General features: G+C 42.1%; 1 protein-coding gene across 5 annotated transcripts in view; it reads left to right on the top strand.

Annotated features, from left to right (window-relative positions):
* TNRC6C (trinucleotide repeat containing adaptor 6C) overlaps positions 1-7,807 on the top strand; it is a 128,277-nt gene extending 120,470 nt beyond the window's left edge. For all 5 annotated transcript variants that reach the window (XM_083147868.1, XM_083147867.1, XM_083147865.1 and 2 more), the window contains 2 exons: positions 1,205-1,344; positions 2,824-7,807. In XM_083147868.1, the coding sequence (XP_083003994.1) occupies positions 1,205-1,344; positions 2,824-3,184 (501 nt within the window). In that variant the 3' untranslated portion in view covers positions 3,185-7,807. The remainder of the gene's footprint in view (positions 1-1,204; positions 1,345-2,823) is intronic.
* The last annotated feature ends 11,464 nt before the right edge of the window (positions 7,808-19,271 follow it).

The raw sequence follows: 19,271 nt of genomic DNA, 5'->3' as shown, positions 1-19,271 counted from the left end.
ACCCCACCCAAATCTAATTATCTCTGGACAAGTAACACCTGCCTCACCTGCAGTGCACATGGTTTTGTCCATCTAAGAAATATTTTGTCAGAAAGAGTGAACTAGAATAAGGGCCACAGTTCCTGCTGGAGCCTGCAGAAAAATAGCCCTGTCAATGGCTATACCACACACAGCCTGGCAGCCATTGATGATGGCGACTATATATGGCTGTGTGTGTGGTACAGTACAAACTTTGTACCACACACAGCCATACATGGTAATCCTCATCAATGGCTGCCAGGCTGTGTACTGTAATAAGACATGTGGTGCCTGATGCCCACTCTATAATATTAAGCTCTGCTATCTCATATAGAGCAATAAATTGAGGTTCTTGGAATATTTATTGGCCAAAAAATACTAGCCCACTAACCGCGTCAAGGTAACCTCAAATTTTCTAGTGGGTCCCTAATACTAAGTTTGAACCTGGGGCGCAGCACCCCAAAAAATCCTGTGTACCATACTAGCAGGATATATCATCAATTTCTAGGGGTACAGTGTGTATTACAATTATATGATTTCCTTCCTTTCAAATCAAGGGGGTAACGTCAGCGTAACTAAATATATTTGGGGGTAAAAGGTAAAAAGTTCCCTGAGCCATGAGCTAGGGACACATTGAAAGGCACAAAGGAATTGGCACTGGTGGTCTTGCTTGTAAACACATTCAAGTGTCAGAGGGCCAGATGCACTAAGCTTCAAAAAATTATAAAATAGAGAGTGATAAACAACCAACCAATTAGCTCCTAACTGCTGTCATAGACTGTGTTTGAAAAATGTCAGACAGGAGCTGATTGGTTAGTTGTTTATCACTCTCCATTTTATCACTTTTGAAGCTTAGTGCATCTGGCCCAGAATGTCAGCGTTCTCCCATTGGTTTTCCGAGTTAACTGGAGGAGGAACGAATGTGCTACTGCCATGTTAGCATCAGCCTCTCCTGTCAGTGAAAATGCAGCGGTTTAGAGAACATTAGAGAGACTGTTCTCTATTAAAATTCAAACTGTATATCCAAGCAAATTGTTACTGCTTTAGCCAGAGGATCAGTGCTTGAGCGATTTACCATGGATATGACTCGGTATGTACCTCAGTCAGTTTATTCAGTGGGGTAAAGTTACTCTAATTTATATAACTGATGGCAAAGATATAAAACAATGATGCACTTCTTCCACAGATTGATGGTTCTACCCTGAGAACACTGTGTCTGCAACACGGCCCACTGATAACATTCCATCTGAATCTTACGCAAGGTAACGCTGTGGTCCGGTACAGTTCCAAAGAGGAAGCCGCGAAGGCCCAGAAGTCCTTACACATGTAAGTTTTTACTGGTTCACTAGGCAATTATGATCCCAAGGTTTATCTACCATCAGCCAATGTAATGAGTTCGGTCTTAATTTTCTTATTTGTGGTCTGCTGTTTTAAAGTTAGTGGGGAATTCATGTTCAGAAGCTTTTTATTTTATACCAGTGACCTTTTTTAATTTTACATCTACTACAACCTATATTCTCTTTCCATCTAAGCATAATGATAATTAAATAGCTCCCTAAAAAGAGGCCTTTTGAGGCCAAAATAGACACATTTGCTATAGGCAATCCAGGTATATACTGGCCTGCCAGACATGCGCATTGGATCGTACCCACCATCGGACGGCCATTTTTATTTATTCCGTCACTAAAATTTGCACTGTGGGTTACATACAATGTCCCAGTGGTTAGGAAGCCGGCAGTCAAAGAACCAACCCCGGTGTCCTGATACAGAGAATCCTGACAGGGGCTCTATTAGGATCCTAACCCTATCATCCTACCCCCCCCCCCCCCCCCCTCTCTCCCTAACACTCCCATGCAGCAGCCAGACCCTAACCCTCTCCGGTAGTGCCTCGCCTCAAAAGGCCCATACCCCGCCACCTAAACCTAACCTGCCCTGATTTGCAACCCATACCCTCCCCCCCCTTGTAAGTGCCTAAACATAACCACTCTTCTGCAGCCAAATGCTTACCCATACTCACACTGTCCAATCGAGCTGTCTGAAAAGACATTGGAAAACAAAGTTACAGAACCGGTGTTCTGATATCAGTCATAATATTGATTGCAGATATCCTGCCCGTCACTGCTTGGCTTTCTTCTGTTATAAAGTAATCTCAATATTACATATGATCAGCAGCCACCAGTCTTGGGGAGTGTGGAATAGGCAAAGGCACAGTATGGATGGTGGACTAGGCAAAATTATGGGGAGGTCGGAGGCAGAGGTACTCATGGGAAATATTACTGATAACTCATCGAATCAAGTGAAGTAATGATGGGGTGGTGATGATTTCCTAAAGTCTGAAACCTTCTATAAGAGCACAGCTGCTCCCTTACCACACATATCCATGGTGTGGAAATGATAACTCTTACTACTATAGTCACTGCCCAGCTCCTTTTCCTCATAGTTTTAATGTTTCATATACCTAAACCTTAATTTATCATTATCGCTGTGGAAAAACTCTGGTGCCCTCTGGAAAAATTTTGTACATTCAAACTGCGGCACTTGGTGCCTTCCGTATCAAACTTTACAAAGGCGTATTTGCATAAGCCAACATTTTTGGGGTGCACTGGCCCCTTTGTTTCACCTTGACAAAGGGTCCAGTGTGTCCCGAAATGAAAGCTTATGAAAATTCACCTCTGAAACGAAACCAAGTCTCCAAGTTCTGCTGTTCATAACCAATGGGACATATATAAGAGATATTAGAAAGAGATTAGTCTGAAAATTGTGTTTGTTTACACTGTGTTCTCAACTGAATTTCTTCTAATGCAGGTGTGTCCTGGGTAACACTACTATTCTGGCAGAGTTTGCTGGTGAAGAAGAAGTGAATCGCTTTTTGGCACAAGGGCAGCCTTTGCCACCCACTTCCAGCTGGCAGTCTAACACTGGGAATAGTCAGCCCCGGCTGGGTGGAGGTGGGGGCTCACACACCTTGGTGCGAAATGACACTGCTCACTGGAATCCACCTTGTTTAAGTGGCAAGGGAGGCAATGACCTGCTTTGGGGAGGTGTGCCGCAGTACTCCAGCAGCTTGTGGGGCCCACCTGGATCAGATGATGCTAGGATCATTCGCAGTCCGACACCTCTCAATACTCTGCTCCCAGGAGACTTGTTAAGTGGAGAATCCATCTGAGGAAATATTTGACATAAATACTACAACTTTCTAAATCATCAGCACTAACTGAAAACTCCAAAACAAACAATATCCAATCCTTTCCAGTCCAGGCTCTGTGAGGAATTCCGCTTTCTTCAGGCCCAAGTCTTCTCTCCATGCAGTATCTTCCCCTGGTCATCCTCCCCACTGCACCCTTGTGAACTGTTCAAATAAAACAGTATGGGAGCATGGGAGGGAAGGGGAAAGGAAGGGTTGAGGAGGAAGGGAAGGGTCTGTGTCACTTAGTACAAGTGCTCAAGCAAATTTTTTTTTTTTTAAATATATATATATATGTTTTTAAAGTGTTCGAAGAGGAAAAAATGATCAACGCTGCTTCTGCTGGGACATGAACGTAAGGGCACTTTTCATAGGACAGGACTGGAGAGGGTTGCTTTGAGGGCAGGGGGGGGGGGGGGGGATAGGGGAGGGATTTAAAAGCCTACTTTTAAATAAGCCTTGGTCTTTTATGCACATCTGACTGGACCCATCAATCAGAGGGGCAGAAGTAAGCTGTGCGTATCCTGGTAGTTCTGTTTACGCACATAGAGGGATTAAGTTGGTACAGAAACAAAGGAATGAAGACACTAGTTTGATAACCCCCATGGATCTGCCTATGCACATGACCTTTGTCCAGAGCTTCTGTCCTGTCATCGCTTTTTTTTTTTTTTTTATCTATATATATAAATATTTGATCCCTCAAACACTTTAAAGCATCATATCAGCTGTTAGATATACTTGAATCCAGCCGATCTACTCCATAGTAGCTTGTCAGGTTTTTGGACATATGCCATCCCTGTTTATGTAAGACTTTACATTCTTGCAAAAAGGCTTGTCACACTATTTCCAAGAAGAAGTGGCATTTCATTTAAAAGTGCACAATTATATATTTTTTTTAATAACACGTATGCTCTTATGGTGTGCACAAATAAATCCCTGCATACAATGGACACAATTGCTCACCTCCCACAGAGAAGATGCACACACATGTATGTGTGCACATTTAATAAGAAGATAGCGTTAGGCACTCCAGATGTTCAACTATTCTTACAAGTGCCAGAACAAATTAATGATCTATGTGCAAAAATAGAATTGCACTCTAGAACACACAAATTACTTTTATTTGCTGAAAAGGGCATTTGCTGCAAAGAACAGCAATGTATCGGGTTTGCTCAGTACTCTTTCGAAAGCTATTTTTGGGGGTTGAAGACTCAGCATAACTTTGCTCTGGACCCTTTATAAAGCCCTGCAACTGTGGTTTGTATAGCTTTATAAAGGTTCCTGAGCAGACCCGAAATGTTGCTGCTTTGTGTACCATATACAATCAAGTAATTTATGCATTTAAAGTGTGTCTAGAGTGTTGTTCCTTTCTGCACATGAGCACACACACACATATAATGCAAACATCTGTTTATATCCAATCTATAATTTTCAAAAAAAACAACAACTGTTTTTGGGTATATTGATCTTATTTCCGTCTCTGAATACTTTTTTCAGTTACACCTTTATATTCACCTTTTAACTTTGCACTGACATTTAAAATTCTGCATCCAGGCCTTGCAGTTAACCCATTAAACAAAAATTAAAAAAAAAAAGTGTTGAGAAAGGGATAGAGCCAACACTTACCTATGTTTACTCAAGGACTTGTTTGTCAAAAGAAAAATTTGCAGCGTGCTTATATCTGAAGATAAACTTACACACATTTGTCTACCTTTCCAATGATTCATATTTGAAGAGTAATGCTTATTTCTGGACAACTTGCATCTATGTGTGAAGTATTTGGCTCCAGCTCATGGACTACACAAACTAACTGGAGCAGCCGCATTGAGCAGAACCCAGAAAGTAACACTGCATCATGCAGGTTTTGAACTGCATCTAAAAGCAGAAGCCAGTCCTGGCTCTAACCTGTTTACAAAACTTTTTCATTTTATTGCTATTCTGTGTTTTCTGCTTTTCTCCAAAAAGAAGTATAGAAATAAAGAAAAAAAAAATGTAAGAAAAACAAAAAATCAAAATAAGAAAAAAAAATGACTTCCATTGAATTTCAAAAATCTATTTTCGAATTTGAATAGCTATTCCTTTACATCTCGGGGAAAGTACCAGTGTTTTATTTAAAAAAAAAAAGAAAAAAAAAAAGAATAATAACTTTAGCCATTGCTGTGCAACATTTTATGTTTTTTCTCTTTTTTATTTGTTAGGGGTTTTTTTTGTTAAAAACATTTTTATTTTCGTCATTGAGCGAAAATTGAAAAAAAAAATCTTTTTGATCACTATCTTGCACATTGTGGAAATCTTTCTCAGGAAAATGGGACATTTCCAGAGGAGTAGAACACCACACAACCATTTCAATGTATTTTTAAGAAAAAGACAAAAGCTATTTACAAAAAAAGAAAATAAAAAAAAATAAAAACTGAAAAAGAGATTACCCAACTCCGAGCACTGAAAATAAAAGGGTGAAGAACTGAAAAGTACCAGAGGGAGACAAACAACTGTTTGTAGCAGTTACATATTTACCAAATAATGGACTCGAAATGTTTCAAGAGTGCTTTATATGTATAAAAATATGCTTTATGTTGCAACACAGAAAAACTTAATTTTCCTGAGTCTTTGAAAAAGAAAAAGATCATTTGCCAGAGAGCTGATGGTAAGACCATCATTCTAACAGACACCGCCATAAAATTCCTGTTTCAAGTTGTTGTCTTGGGGTCTATTTTGGTGTTACTGAGGAAAAGGGGCAGGAGTAATAGGTTTTAATTGGTTTTATCAAATGTATGGGTTGGATCTCTGCCATAGCTGGTACCACCCATCTGTGCTAGAGTAGCCCATAAATTAATCTGCCTTGTGGGTCGTTGCATCAGGATTGGTGTTAAATGCCTTCAGTACCAGCTGGCCCTCAATTCTTTGGGGTACTGGAGCAATCTATAGGATTGCAATCTATGCACAAGCCAAGTCTGAGATAGAAGTTACCATATGTTTTAGTGTACTAGAGGTTTTGAAAACAGCTAATTTGTCCTGTGCAATCAATGAACATCCTTTACTTAAGACAGTACAACCTGTGTATTTTAACCCTAGTTTGTGTTGAGGGCGGTGTCTTGTATTCAATAATATTTTATGTTACTTCATAATGCTACCTCTGTCTGCCATACACTGCCCTTTGACGGGCAGAGGAACAGACTGTGACATGGGAGGGTTACAGCCCCTCTCTCATCTTCAGAATTATAATTTGTCTGTTACAGGCACTGGGACAATCCTTAATATCTTGGCACACCAAGTGGTCATTGGTTCAGTGTTTAGTTTTTACGTTTGTACTCTGCTGTTTGAGTAACCTGTAATACATGTACATTTTGATGCTAATCTCTCCAGCGCATAGTTGTGCTTTTATTTTCCTTGTTATTAATGCCAGAGGGAGAATGACGACAAAGTTTAAAAGGTTTACAAGCAAAATAAGAGGAACGTCTGACAGTTTCTTTCTGTGAAAAATGTTTGTTTCACTCATTTCTGTTGGATGCAAAATTGTCCCAAAGATTTAAAAATTAAATGAAAGTTTTTACTGCTCTAACATTGCCCTTTATCTCTCTAGCTGCAAAAGGGTTACTTGTTATTAATACACAAGTTCTACTGTACAAGCAAGGCAGGTAGTAAGATATAAGCACACAGTGGGACTGTGCATGATTCTATTGTTTATGAGCAAGTGTTTATTGTTCCAAACTGTGAGATATATCAGCCTACAGTTCCTGTCTGCAGGAATTCTTTATTAAAAGAGAATGGAAGACTTTTTATAAAAATAAAATGTAAAAAAAAATTCTGAAACCGTTTTCAAGCTAACCACTTTTCTGCCAGAGTGATCTGCAACTTGGTGGACTGCTAATGTATCACATTTGTCCTACCTGACAGAAAAGAGGTGAAATAGCACTTTTTGTAATGTATATGGGGAGAAACAAATAATGCTAAATGGTTTCCCCCACCAGGAGAGTACATGACTTAACACCTTCCAGAGATGCCTGCAAAGCAGTAGTTCTTGAACCCTATCCTGAGGACTCAAAACAGTTCAGGTTTCCCAGTTCACCCAGCACGTGCACAGATAAACAAATGGAGTTAATTATTTCACTTGCGATTCTGTGAGAGCTTGAAAACTTGAACTGTTTGGGGTTCTGAGGGCGAAGTTTGAGAACCTATGATGTATAGCATTTGTTACAATGTACTTCTAACTGAATGCGGGAGAGTACAGTTCTCCGTGCAGACAAACAAAGCATATGAGACAACATGAAGGCATATATGTGTGTATTTGTTGATTTTAATATATATATATATATATATATATATATATATATATATATATATATATATATATAAAATATGACTGAAGGATGCAATCTCTCCAAATATGTTACTATATGAAAAAAAGCATTTCTGTGTATTTTTCTTATGTTGGCGTCTTACAATGTCTGTAACTAAAATATATAAACAACAAGAGAACATTTGTGGCTTATTATGTTTTTTGTTTTTCTTCTCTCCTAGAATGTGTTTGTTAATGAATTGCACCAAAAGATGCTTACAAAATGTTGAAGCTTCTTCAAAACTTAATAAACTGCAGTTTTGTTTGTTTTTTTGGCTGTTGAAAGATTGATGTGTTGTCTGTTATTCAAATGTTTCATTGGCTCAGACATTGAGCCTAAATTTTGCTCATTGAGCATGATTGGACAGCTGATACTGACAATTTATACTCTCACCCTATATTATGCAGCTGGAAAATGACATTACAGAGCTGCTGAGGAATAGGTTGCTAAGTCTCTTCAATCCCGCACACAAGATCCCTCCCACTCTAAAAAGGAGAGCTTGACATTAAATATTTGCTTTTTGAACCCATATTTATAGTGAATCTACTGCCTACACATTATGAAGCCCATCCTGATATTGGCTTAACCAATATTCCTGAAAAAGCAGTACGTATTTCAATTCACAAGAACTAGTGTAATTGTTGTACACTCCAATAACAGGAACTGTTGAAGGAGCAGGTGAGTAGTAGCTACTGGATCAATACTTACCGGACTTGTAAATAGGCATAGTTTAATCCACTCTGTTATGCAATGTTTTGGTCAATTGGTAAGACCTTTATCAAGATGTACTTGCAGGACCTGAGAGTGGTGTTTTTCTGTGTACGTACATATATATACATGTCTGTTAATATTGTTGCTATTGGAACAGAAGTACAATAAATCTAAGTTTTAATCATCTGATGATCAAAAATTCTATATTGAATGTCCTTTTTTATTTTTATTGCTCAGTGTCCCGTTGTCATCAGCAACAAGAGATGGTCGTTAATGAAAAGGAGACTGCCGGGGGGAGCCACAGGGGGAAACCGCTGATTCCCCCTATGAAGCTGCTGGTTACAGGAGCATGCTCCTGTGACCATTTCAGGGCTGGTCATGGGAGCGCGCTCCCGGCGACAGTCACCCCGTGTGCACAGGGATATGGTGGCTCGACCATATCCCCGACGATTCTTCCTATAATCGCACCATGTGTACAGGGCTTAAAAGTTTTACAGTGTGCTGCCCATTGAGAAATCCAAACTACTCCAAAAACCACTGATGTACAGTACAAGGGCTTCAGTCACCAGCTCTGCTGGAGTAACATAGGTCCGAAATCATAGTTGATTGCAAAAGCAAAATCTTTCTCAAATGGTGCACTGCCGGTGCGGCTAACATGCAGAGAGTTAAATTTGGGTGGGATGTGTTTATACTGAAATCCAGGGGCGTAACTAGTATATTGTGGGTCCCATAGCAAAATTTTGAAAGCCCGACCCCCCCCCCCCCCCCATTGCCACTACGATAGGGGGAGTCAATTTAATTCAGCACATTATGAATAGCGCGAGGAGGGAGCTCATATGGCTAGTCGAATCAGCATGCGGTTATGTCAGAGGAAGCCGGTACTCATGGGTGTTTAATCGCAAGTACTGGCATTCTCCAACTAATTTGCAATGCTGTTTGCACTGCACTAGGGCACAAAGCAGCATTGCGGAGATAGTTTTGTCAGGTTTCTGCTCAGACCTCTCCTGGGGTGTAAGCCAAAATCCACAAGTTAGGATTTGGTATCACTGTTTACTGGAATAGCCCCAGAGTGCTCTCTCACCGTGATGTTCACTGTGAGAGAGAATGATGAAGAGAGAAAGAAGAGGAAGAGTGAGTGTCAGACAGACAAAGGGAGACATATACTCAGAGAGGTTCCCAGGGAGAAACAATGAGTGTGAGATGGTGCCAGGGAGAGAAAGGGTAGAGATGGAGTGAGAGAGGGTGCCAGGGAGAGAAAGGGGTAGACACTGAGTGAGAAAGGGGTAGAGTTGGTGTGAGGAGAGGGATCCAGGGAGAGAAAGGAGGAGAGACGGGGTGTTAGGAGGAGGGGTAGACGATAAGAGGGGAGTAGAGAATGAGAGTGTGAGGAGAGGGTAGAGCAGGCATTCCCAACCATGGTCCTCAAGGCACACCAACAGTGCAGGTTTTAGTCCAGACTTCAGCACAGATGGTTTAATCAGAATCCCTCAGATACTAATTAAGTAACCTGTGCTCAAGCCTGGATATCTACAAAACCTGCACTGTTGGTGTGCCTTGAGGACCGTGGTTGGGAATGCCTGGGTTAGACAATGAGAGGGGGAAGGGGGGGGTAGAGGTCAGGGGTGGCTCTATCCACAGTCCAAGCAGCAGGACATGTACCTTTAGCAGCACAGGGCTCCCATCTCCAGTGCCGGGTCTTCAGCTCCTGAGCTCTGATGCCTGGCTTCAAGCAGCTGCTTGGCCCCAGCATCACAGGACTCCCATCTCCAGAATGGGGTCTTCATATAAGTCCAATAGCAAAGCAAGCAACGGCACTCCACGTCTTATTCGGTGCAAAAGGTTTTTATTCCAACGTTTCGGGGCGTATTCTCCCCATTCTCAAGGATAACAGTGCACTGTTATCCTTGAGAATGGGGGGAATACGCCCTGAAATGTTGGAATAAAAACCTTTTGCACCGAATAAGACGTGGAGTGCCGCTGCTTGTTTTGCTATTGGACTGTATCTATGCCACCGGAAGGCACCCACGCAGATTGCATCTATTAGGGAGAGTGCCGGTCTGATTCACCAAGGTGTATGTGTGTGTGTATATGTATAATATATATATATATATATATGTGTGTGTGTGTATGTATATATACCGGTTTTGTAGGAAGCACTCACGTACATTAGACAGCAATGGAAGGGTGCCAGCCAATGTTATCCCCGAAGAGACAGTCCAAACAGCAATTCGTAGCGGCGGCACACCAAATAATTGAAGACCGGCTGTATAGCTTCAACGTTTCGATGTTTAATAATCGCATCGTCTTCAGGCAATGTGATTATTAAACATCGAAACGTTGCAGTTATACAGCCTCTGTCTTCAATTATTTGGTGTGCCACCGCTACAAATTTCTAGATAGATAGATAGATCGATCTATCTGTGTGTTCCCAGGAAGGAGGCGGCACTCCAAATTTTTGAAAATAACTTTTTTTTAGTAGTAATCAGTTACAAAGCAGGATTCGCAATCCATGGTAAATATTCAACATTTCAGGGCCTCTGCAGCCCTTCTTTCAAGACAACCATGAAACAATAAATGTATATACAGGTTGAGTATCCCTTATCCGAAATGCTTTGGACCACGAGCGTTTTGGAGGGGGAGGGGGGGGGGGCTTGGGGGAGACGAGGTAAGTATTAAAGTATAAAAAAAGAGGTGGTGGGGGGGAAACAGAAAAACGGATTTCGGATATGGGATACCCAACCTGTATGTGTGTAATATATATATATATATATATATATATATATATATATATATATAATGTGTGTGTGTGTGTGTATACATAAAACATATTTTTTACATACCGTTTTGTAATAGCCATATGCTCCCTAAACAGTGGGGCTAATTGAGAGTTGCACTCACCATAGCTGAGCATAACTATGGAAAAGTTGTAAGTATATCAGCTGCATCACCACTGGTAGCTGACTGGATGTACTGTAACTGGGTGACTGGACGTTTCCAAGAAGGATGTGTAGGTAGAATAGTGAGCTGTTCATAGTTGAGCATGCACAGATGAGTCTCTTATGCGGCCTACACAAGTAGCAATAAAGGGCTATTTTCTAAGTGATCTGACTTAATTTCACTATACAGTATCATTCAGAAATTAAACACACTGTGTGTAGGGCCCATAGCTAAAACCATGTGCGGCCCCACACAGGTGATCTGTCTGATTTCAGACAGATCACTAGCAATAGTTAAAGGGCATATACATGGGGAGATTTCAGCCCCTTTATAAGCGATCTGACTAGATCACTTAGAAAAAGAGTACGGTGCCAATGCGCAGTACTGCGTGTCAGCATGGCCTGCAGTGAAAGCCAGTGCTTGCACTGGCTTTCCCTAGATTGCGGGGCTTTCCCCATTACAAAAATAGGCAAAGCCCCTCTCCGCACAAACACTCATCACAAAGCATCACAGTGTGCTGAGCGTTCTTGCTGCAGCACGTGTACAGGGCTTTATAGGGTTGGTGCAAATCCATTCTGCTAGAGAAGATGGTTACATTTACAAGTCGGTGGATAGGGATGTTGAGGCTGCCATATTTCCAAGCATTCACCAGAGCAGTACAGTAGTACAGGCCCTGTCTCTACATGTATATAATGTATTTATGCTACTTAATAAAAGGAGTTTAGATTCTGGTGCACTCTTCTGGTCTATAGGATAGCACACATGATGCTATCAAATATCTTAAGGTGTCCTGTTTTTTTTGTTTTTTTTTCCTGGCACTTTCATTGGATAGGATGTCCAATTTTTACCAAGGTTTCCATAACTTTTATAGTAATTGATGACACAATTATTTTATTTGCTGGTTCTTATACTTTTTCACTAGAATATGGAACAGGGCTGCATCAATTTGTATCCATTCAGCCGCAAAGCCATTAATAAGGTTGGTAACGAATGTTGGCCAAAAAACATTTACCAGTCAATGTTTCATCTGATGTCAAAATTGTCTGATAGGGTTGAGGTCATTCAACAGTGATCTAAAGACTTCACCACCTCCAACACATACTGAATGCATAGCCTGGACACCCCCTGCCTGCAGCTCATAAAGACCTAATGCTCATAGCCATTGCTTTCTATTCAACCTCATATAACTAGTCCAGTGGTTCCCAAACTGTGTGCCGTGGCTCCCTGGGGTGCCTTGGGACAGTTGCAGGGGTATCCCAGGGTGATGGTCCAGGACCGATTCAAATTATTTATGGGCAAAACCAGTGCTGGTGGCTGCCACTCACAAAATGTGTAAAAACAGAAGCAAATCCTGCCCTTTACCACAAAACTGACCCTAAAGGTGACCATACTGTACACCTACAGATTTATCTTTAGATCTGGCTGGTTGTCATTCAGAAATTACCAGGTGTTTGTTCCAGTTTTCAACTGTCCTTTGCTCTCATCCATAACCATGTTTTTGTTCCAACCAGCCAGATCTATAGATAAATCTGTAGGTGTCTGGCCATCTTAAGAATCACATATAAACCCAATCTACTTAGCGTTATATTTATTCTGTTTTTTTTTGGCCTAGGGGTGCCGTAACAAAATTCGGATACTCTAGGGTGCATTGATTCTAAAAAGATTGGAAACCCCTGCACTGGTCACATTTCTCTGTAGCATCTCAGTGTGCCAGATTCCACATCAGTTCTCTGTGCACTGTATATGTCCTTCTACACCTGCTTCTCACACTACTTACCCTAACTCTATTTATTTTCCTTCTCTCAATTTTGACACTGTCTTTTTGAACTACACTATTGTACAGGAGCCATGGTTCCTCGATCCTGTGCTATACATATTCACTCTGCATGCTTTCTGCCCACTAGCATGGTATGTTGTAGTATGGGCCACAGTGCAGGGCTGTTTGGGGTCAAGGGTGCAGGCAGAGGGGACTACTTTGTCTGTCTGCTCTCTCTACTTGCTGCCTCATGTCCTGACCATCCCTGCCATGCTCACTTCTTGCCTTCAGGTCTCCTTACCTGCACTTCATGTCACCTGTCTGTCTCCCCCTCCCTCTAGATCATGGGTCTTCAAACTGTGGCCCGCCAGATGTTGTGAAACTACAAATCCCAGCATGCCTTGCCACAGTTTTGCTGTGCACCCCATACTGTTCTATTGTGTGCTATATGTACGGTGCGGCATAGCACTCATGGCTTCTTTATAAATAAAATATAATAATAATGCTCACTACAGGCCCATCAAAGTATTTCCCACCAAACTGAAAACCATTTGTTTATTCCCTGCTTTTGTGCTTGGTGGTATTGTCATTTTGAAATAGTAAATGGTCCCAACTAAACTGCTGCCACAAAGTTGAAATCAGACAATTCTGTAGAATTACCTTGCTGCAGCATTAATATTTTTCTCTTCAGTGGAACTATGGTAATAGGCCCACAAATTAGTTCTCATTTGCCACAGTGTGAAACCTGATTCATCATTCCATGTTTCCAATGCTCCACAGTCAAATAGCAGGGTAGTAGATATAAGATTAATTGTTATGGACATCGTCCCCCGATGTCCAAGGCGGCCTTCATTATCCTCTTTAGCAGTTCTCTGGTCCCAGGGGTGCATTGCGCGAGCGCATCGGTAACGTCACCAGCGCACTCACCCTATGCACCCCTAGGACCGGAGATGCCGCTGAAAAGGATCCTGAAGACCACCGTGGACATTTGGGGGACCATCGGGGACCACCAGGTAAGTTTGGGGGGAAAAAAATATTCCGAAAGCCGGAAAAATCCCTTATCCAAAATGCTCGTGGTCCCGAGCATTTCGGATAAGGGATACTCAACCTGTAGTACCATGTTGAAAGTCACTAAAACTTTGGTACTTATGTAGTATCTGGGCTGCCGATTTTTTGATTGTATGCCTTAAGTTAAGGCATACAATCAGATGCGATGCGATGCGATATCGCATCGCATCGCATACGACCATGCGATGCGATGCGATGCGATGACCCGATTTTTCCATAGGATTCAATGTTAAAATGGACTGAGTCCATTTTAACATGGAATTCAATGGGAAAAAGGGGTCCTTTTCATACCCCTACTATCCAAGTGGGCATGGAGTTGGATATAAACCTGTGGCGAGCGTAGCGAGCCACCGAGCCCGAAGCGTGGCGAGCGAAGCGAGCCCCGCGAGGGGACGGTATTCTGTGTCCCCTCGCGGGGCTCGCTACGCTCGCCACGCTTCGGGCTCGGTGGCTCGCTACGCTCGCCACAGGTTTATATCCAACTCCATGCCCACTTGGATAGTAGGGGTATGAAAAGGACCCCTTTTCCCATTGAATTCTATGTTAAAATGGACTCAGTCCATTTTAACATTGAATCCTATGGAAAAATCGGGTCCATCGCATCGCATCGCATCGCATGCGATATGGTCGGGTGCGATGCGATGCGATGGACCCGATTTCAAAATCGGCAGCCCAGTTACTACATAAGTACCAAAACTTTCAATATAAGCTGTTCTTCTAATCACCTATGTTTGTTCTTGTGCATTTTTTAACAGTGGGTGTACCTGAAATTTCCAAATTCTTATTATGTCCACATACTTGCAGGAGAAAAAATTATTCAAATTCACATAGTGGTGACAGATAATTAGGAAATATTTAGGTACTTGTTTCCTAGCACGGCCACAATCGCGGGCATCGTGTACCTTTAAGTTAAGGTACACGATGCCCGCGATGGACCCGATTTCCTTTGAAATCAGGTCCATTTTGCTGGCAAAGGCAAAATCGGGGACATCGCGTCGGTCGCGTGCATTAACATGGGCCCCGACGCGATGCCCGCGATTTTGCCATAGGCTTCATTGTTAAAATATTTTTAACATTGAAATCGGGAGCATCGCGTCGGTCTTGTGCCATTAGATGAGATGGACTTGATTAAGTCCATCTCACATAGGAAACAATGTGAAATGGGCCAATATGACCCATTTCACATTGTATATGGCCCCGTTATGGGTTACGCAACCCCATTGTGAGCATCACCCCACGATTGACGCCAACCCGAAGCGTGGCGAGCGGCGGCGTTGCGCGTCCTCAGACCTTTTCATACCCCTACTATCCACGTCGGTGTGGAGGTGAGAATATAAAGTGTGGCGAGCCCGAAGCGTGGCGAGCGCACGCGTATACCTGTGAAGTTATACGCGTCCGCTCGCCACGCTTCGGTGGCTCGCTGCGCTCGCCACACTTTATATTCTCAACTCCACGCCGACGTGGATAGTAGGGGTATGAAAAGGTCGGAGGACGCGCACCACCGCCCCTCGCGGGCTCGCTGCGCTCGCCACGCTTCGGGTTGGCGTCAATCGTGGGGTGGCGTTGAGGGGGTAAAATTGGGGGTCTGGGGAATAGTTTACATTGAATCCAATGTAAAATAGGGTCCCAGGGACCCTATTCACATTTGATTCAATGTAAAAATCGGAGAGAGAGAGAGAGTGTGTTATCAGTCACCAAAGTCACTTTACATTCTTACAGTATATTAGATTAAGGTCTTAGGGTGCATACACACTGGACGATGTATGCACTAAAAAACATTGGTGACCAATTTAATTTAAACTTCCAGTGTCCTGGACAAGAGATGTGGCACGTACACGCTGCTAAATTTGACGAAAGACAAATGTCAAACACTCTATAAGCTTCTTTTTTTTTTTTTTTTTTGATATCCAAATTGACCTGTCTGCACAGTTGACTAACAACCTTGTTGAACGAGTCGTGGGAACACGCATCGTTGTTCGTCGCATAAATACTGAATGATCTTTTGTATCGTTCAGAAGGGCCAAGATGAACGATCTTGTTGAAAAATCGTAGTGTACATTACCAACAAATAATCACAAAAAAAAGAATCATCTGAGTCTCCGAGTCTCCAAAACACTGCCATCTGCTGGCAGAGAGTGAAACTCTTTCTTGCACAAACACAGAAGGTAACACATGCTTAAACACAGAAGAGCAACCTTAGATGTGCATATGCACTCTGAAGGAAGTGGGCGGGCAACTGAAAGCCAGAGAGGACTCGGAGGGCGGGCAGCTGACAACGGCCCTTTAGCATGAGAACGCCCGGTGTTCTCACAGGAACGCCCATGAAATGCTGGGCGTTCCCATATGCAACACCCTGTTCGCCGTGGTGTATGCACCGCGCATAAATAACACTGCGCATACGCCCACCAACAGACCTGGGTAACTGCATCCAACCCGAGATTTTCCCTGTTTTGTAAGTATTGTGAATGAGGTCTCAGGCTGACACCTGGATTTTAGTCTAGTTGATGCAACCAGGCTGCAGCTGTGAATTTCTAGGGTCTAATCTGTGAAAGGGGTATTTGAGTTAAATTTGGCTTTTATATGTGAAAAGTACTGCATAATGTCAAGGTAAGGCCAGCAGATGGCAGTATACTCACATTAGTAACACCGATATTGTTTTGATAGGGCTTGGAATCATGACTATTTTAAATCTAATCCAGATGAGCTTTGTACCAATGTTCTGTGAGCTTGCTATGGCATTTGATGTAGCTCTGTATATTATTTACATGAGAAGAGTCATTGTAATTAGCTTTTTGTTTTTTTACTACTACATGTACTACATACTAGATGGTACAATTAGCTAAACATAAATATAATAATATAATTTATAATGTAATGTTGATCTTCTGTCAACAACTCACCGCTACAGCCTGTTTGCATCAACTACACTTAAATACAGGTCTCAGCCTGACAATACAGCCATTCACAATACTTACAAAAAAAAGGGACATTTCCGGGTTGGATGCGGTTACCCAGGTCTGTTCCTGGAATTTAGTGTCATTAAAATGGATACACTGTTTTTTTTTTTTAGCTCACAGTAATGAGATTGATGAAGCGTAACTGTAGTAGTACATTATACCTACAGTAGAACACATCCCCACTAGCAGAGAATCTAAGCTGACATAACAAAGCATACTGTACCTTTCTCATGTAAATGTCAGCTATTATTATCTACCAAAATTATGACATTCTTTCTAGAACGCTTTTGTTCTTTTTTTTTAGTTCAAGGCAGACGGAAAAAAAATATATACCCTCAAAACTATTTGTGGCATACTTGCCTACCTGACCCTCTCCATGCGGGAGAAAATGCTCTATTCCTGGGCTTCCCTGGTAATGTATGATTGCCATCACCTGTGGTGATCTAGGTAATTGATAAGAAAGATGTTTCACCACAGGTGATGGCAAGCATACATTACCAGGGAAGTCCAGGAACAGAGCATTTTCTCCCTGAAGGAGAGGGTCAGGTAGGCAAGTATGATTTGTGGTATGCCCATACTACGCAACTACACTCAGACACCATAGAGACCTTTATACCCCTTTCCAATGTGGAGCTATATTTTCGCACATGAACATGCGTCAAGCCAGCATTTCTGCATGTACACAAGGAAACAACCTTGGATTTAGGGGATTATTCTGATTCACTCGGAAAGGCACAATCACTCTCTAATGGACAAAGCCATATGCACTGCAGGTGGGGCTGATGTAACGTGTGCAGAGAGAGTTACATTTGGGTGTTTTATTGTTTCTGTGCAGGGTAAATACTGGCTGCTTTACTTTTACACTCTCTAACTCTCTCTGCACATGTTACATCAGCCCCACCTGCAGTGCATATGGTTTTGTCCATCAGAGAGTGATTGTGCCTTTTTGTGTGTGACTCAGAATAACCCCCTTAGTCCCTGCAACTGAACGGTTAGGGTATAGATGGCAGACAATGTCTAGGTTGACATGAGTTGTTCACATTTGTTTGGTGTCTGTCATTGTACCACGTCCCCTTGCATGGTTCTGCACTCGCCATGCTTCGGCACTCGCCATGCTTCGGCCATATACTCACTCTATGCCCACTTGAATAGTAAAATATAAAAAAAAAACACCTTTTTTTCCCCAAAATAAACATGAAAACCTCATGTCGACCTTATTCATGTTGACCATGTCGATCTTAAGCTTGTGACGACCATTCGTAGATGCTGACCTAGTTACTGTTGACCATTAGTGATCGACCCAGGGACTGCATGCCCTGCTGAACAGTAATTTGCCACCTGCTAGACCTGACAAATTCTCGGGACACGACTGAATTTAGATCAGGGGCAGCCAACTCCAGTCCTCGAGAGCTACCAACAGTGCACGTTTTCCAGATCGCCTCACAGAATCATAAGTGACGTAATTAGCTCCAGCTGTGGATCTTTTAAAATGTGTTAGTCAGTAATGAGTGCACCTGTGTACCTGCAGGGTGAGCTGGAAAAACGTGAATTGTTGGTAGCTCTCGAGGACTGGAGTTGGCTACCCCTGCTTTAGAGAAACATACCACATTTGTTCTAAAAGAGGTGGCACTCCTAAGCATCTGGAACAATAATGCAAGGGCTACACAAGCAGTTTGTGTTTTGTTTGCAACACTTCCATATGCAGATGTGCGATAAAACAATACTTCGATTAGTATCCAGTGATAATACATATGCATTAAACATAAAACACTGCTGTAAGAAGCAACTGAATACTAAAACAATGCATCCGTCTTTAGATTGCGAGTGTAGCCTACCCTAATATCTGATCTAACTGCTGAAAACCTCTTTCCAAAATACAACTTCTGCCTCTTGTGTCCCGTGAATTAGACAGTGAAGCTTTAGTTCCACTCTAGATCAGTGGTTCTCAAACTCGGTCCTCAGGACCCCACACAGTTCACATTTTCCAGGTCACCCGGCAGATGCACAGGTGCATTCACTACTCACTGACACTTTTTAAAAGATCCACAGGTGAGCTCAATTATTTGTGATTCTGTGAGGAGAAAAACAAAATATGCACTGTGTGGGGTCCTGGGGATCGAGTTTGAGAACCTGTGCTCTAGGTGCTTTCTGTACAAATGAGAAACATTCTAGGGAAAGAAGTCATGGATAATAAATTGACTTTCTACATTTTATATATCAATTGCATTGGTGTTCGTGTACATGGTATGATATATGGCTATTACAAAACATTTGAGTTTTGTGAAAATCTGGAGAGACAATAC

This window comes from Crinia signifera, chromosome 6 (genome assembly GCF_055691185.1).
Source record: "Crinia signifera chromosome 6, ASM5569118v1, whole genome shotgun sequence".
In the NCBI taxonomy this organism is placed as follows: Eukaryota; Metazoa; Chordata; class Amphibia; order Anura; family Myobatrachidae; genus Crinia; species Crinia signifera.
The sequence above is the reverse complement of the archived record's forward strand: the minus strand, read 5'-3'. Positions and strand labels throughout refer to the sequence as shown.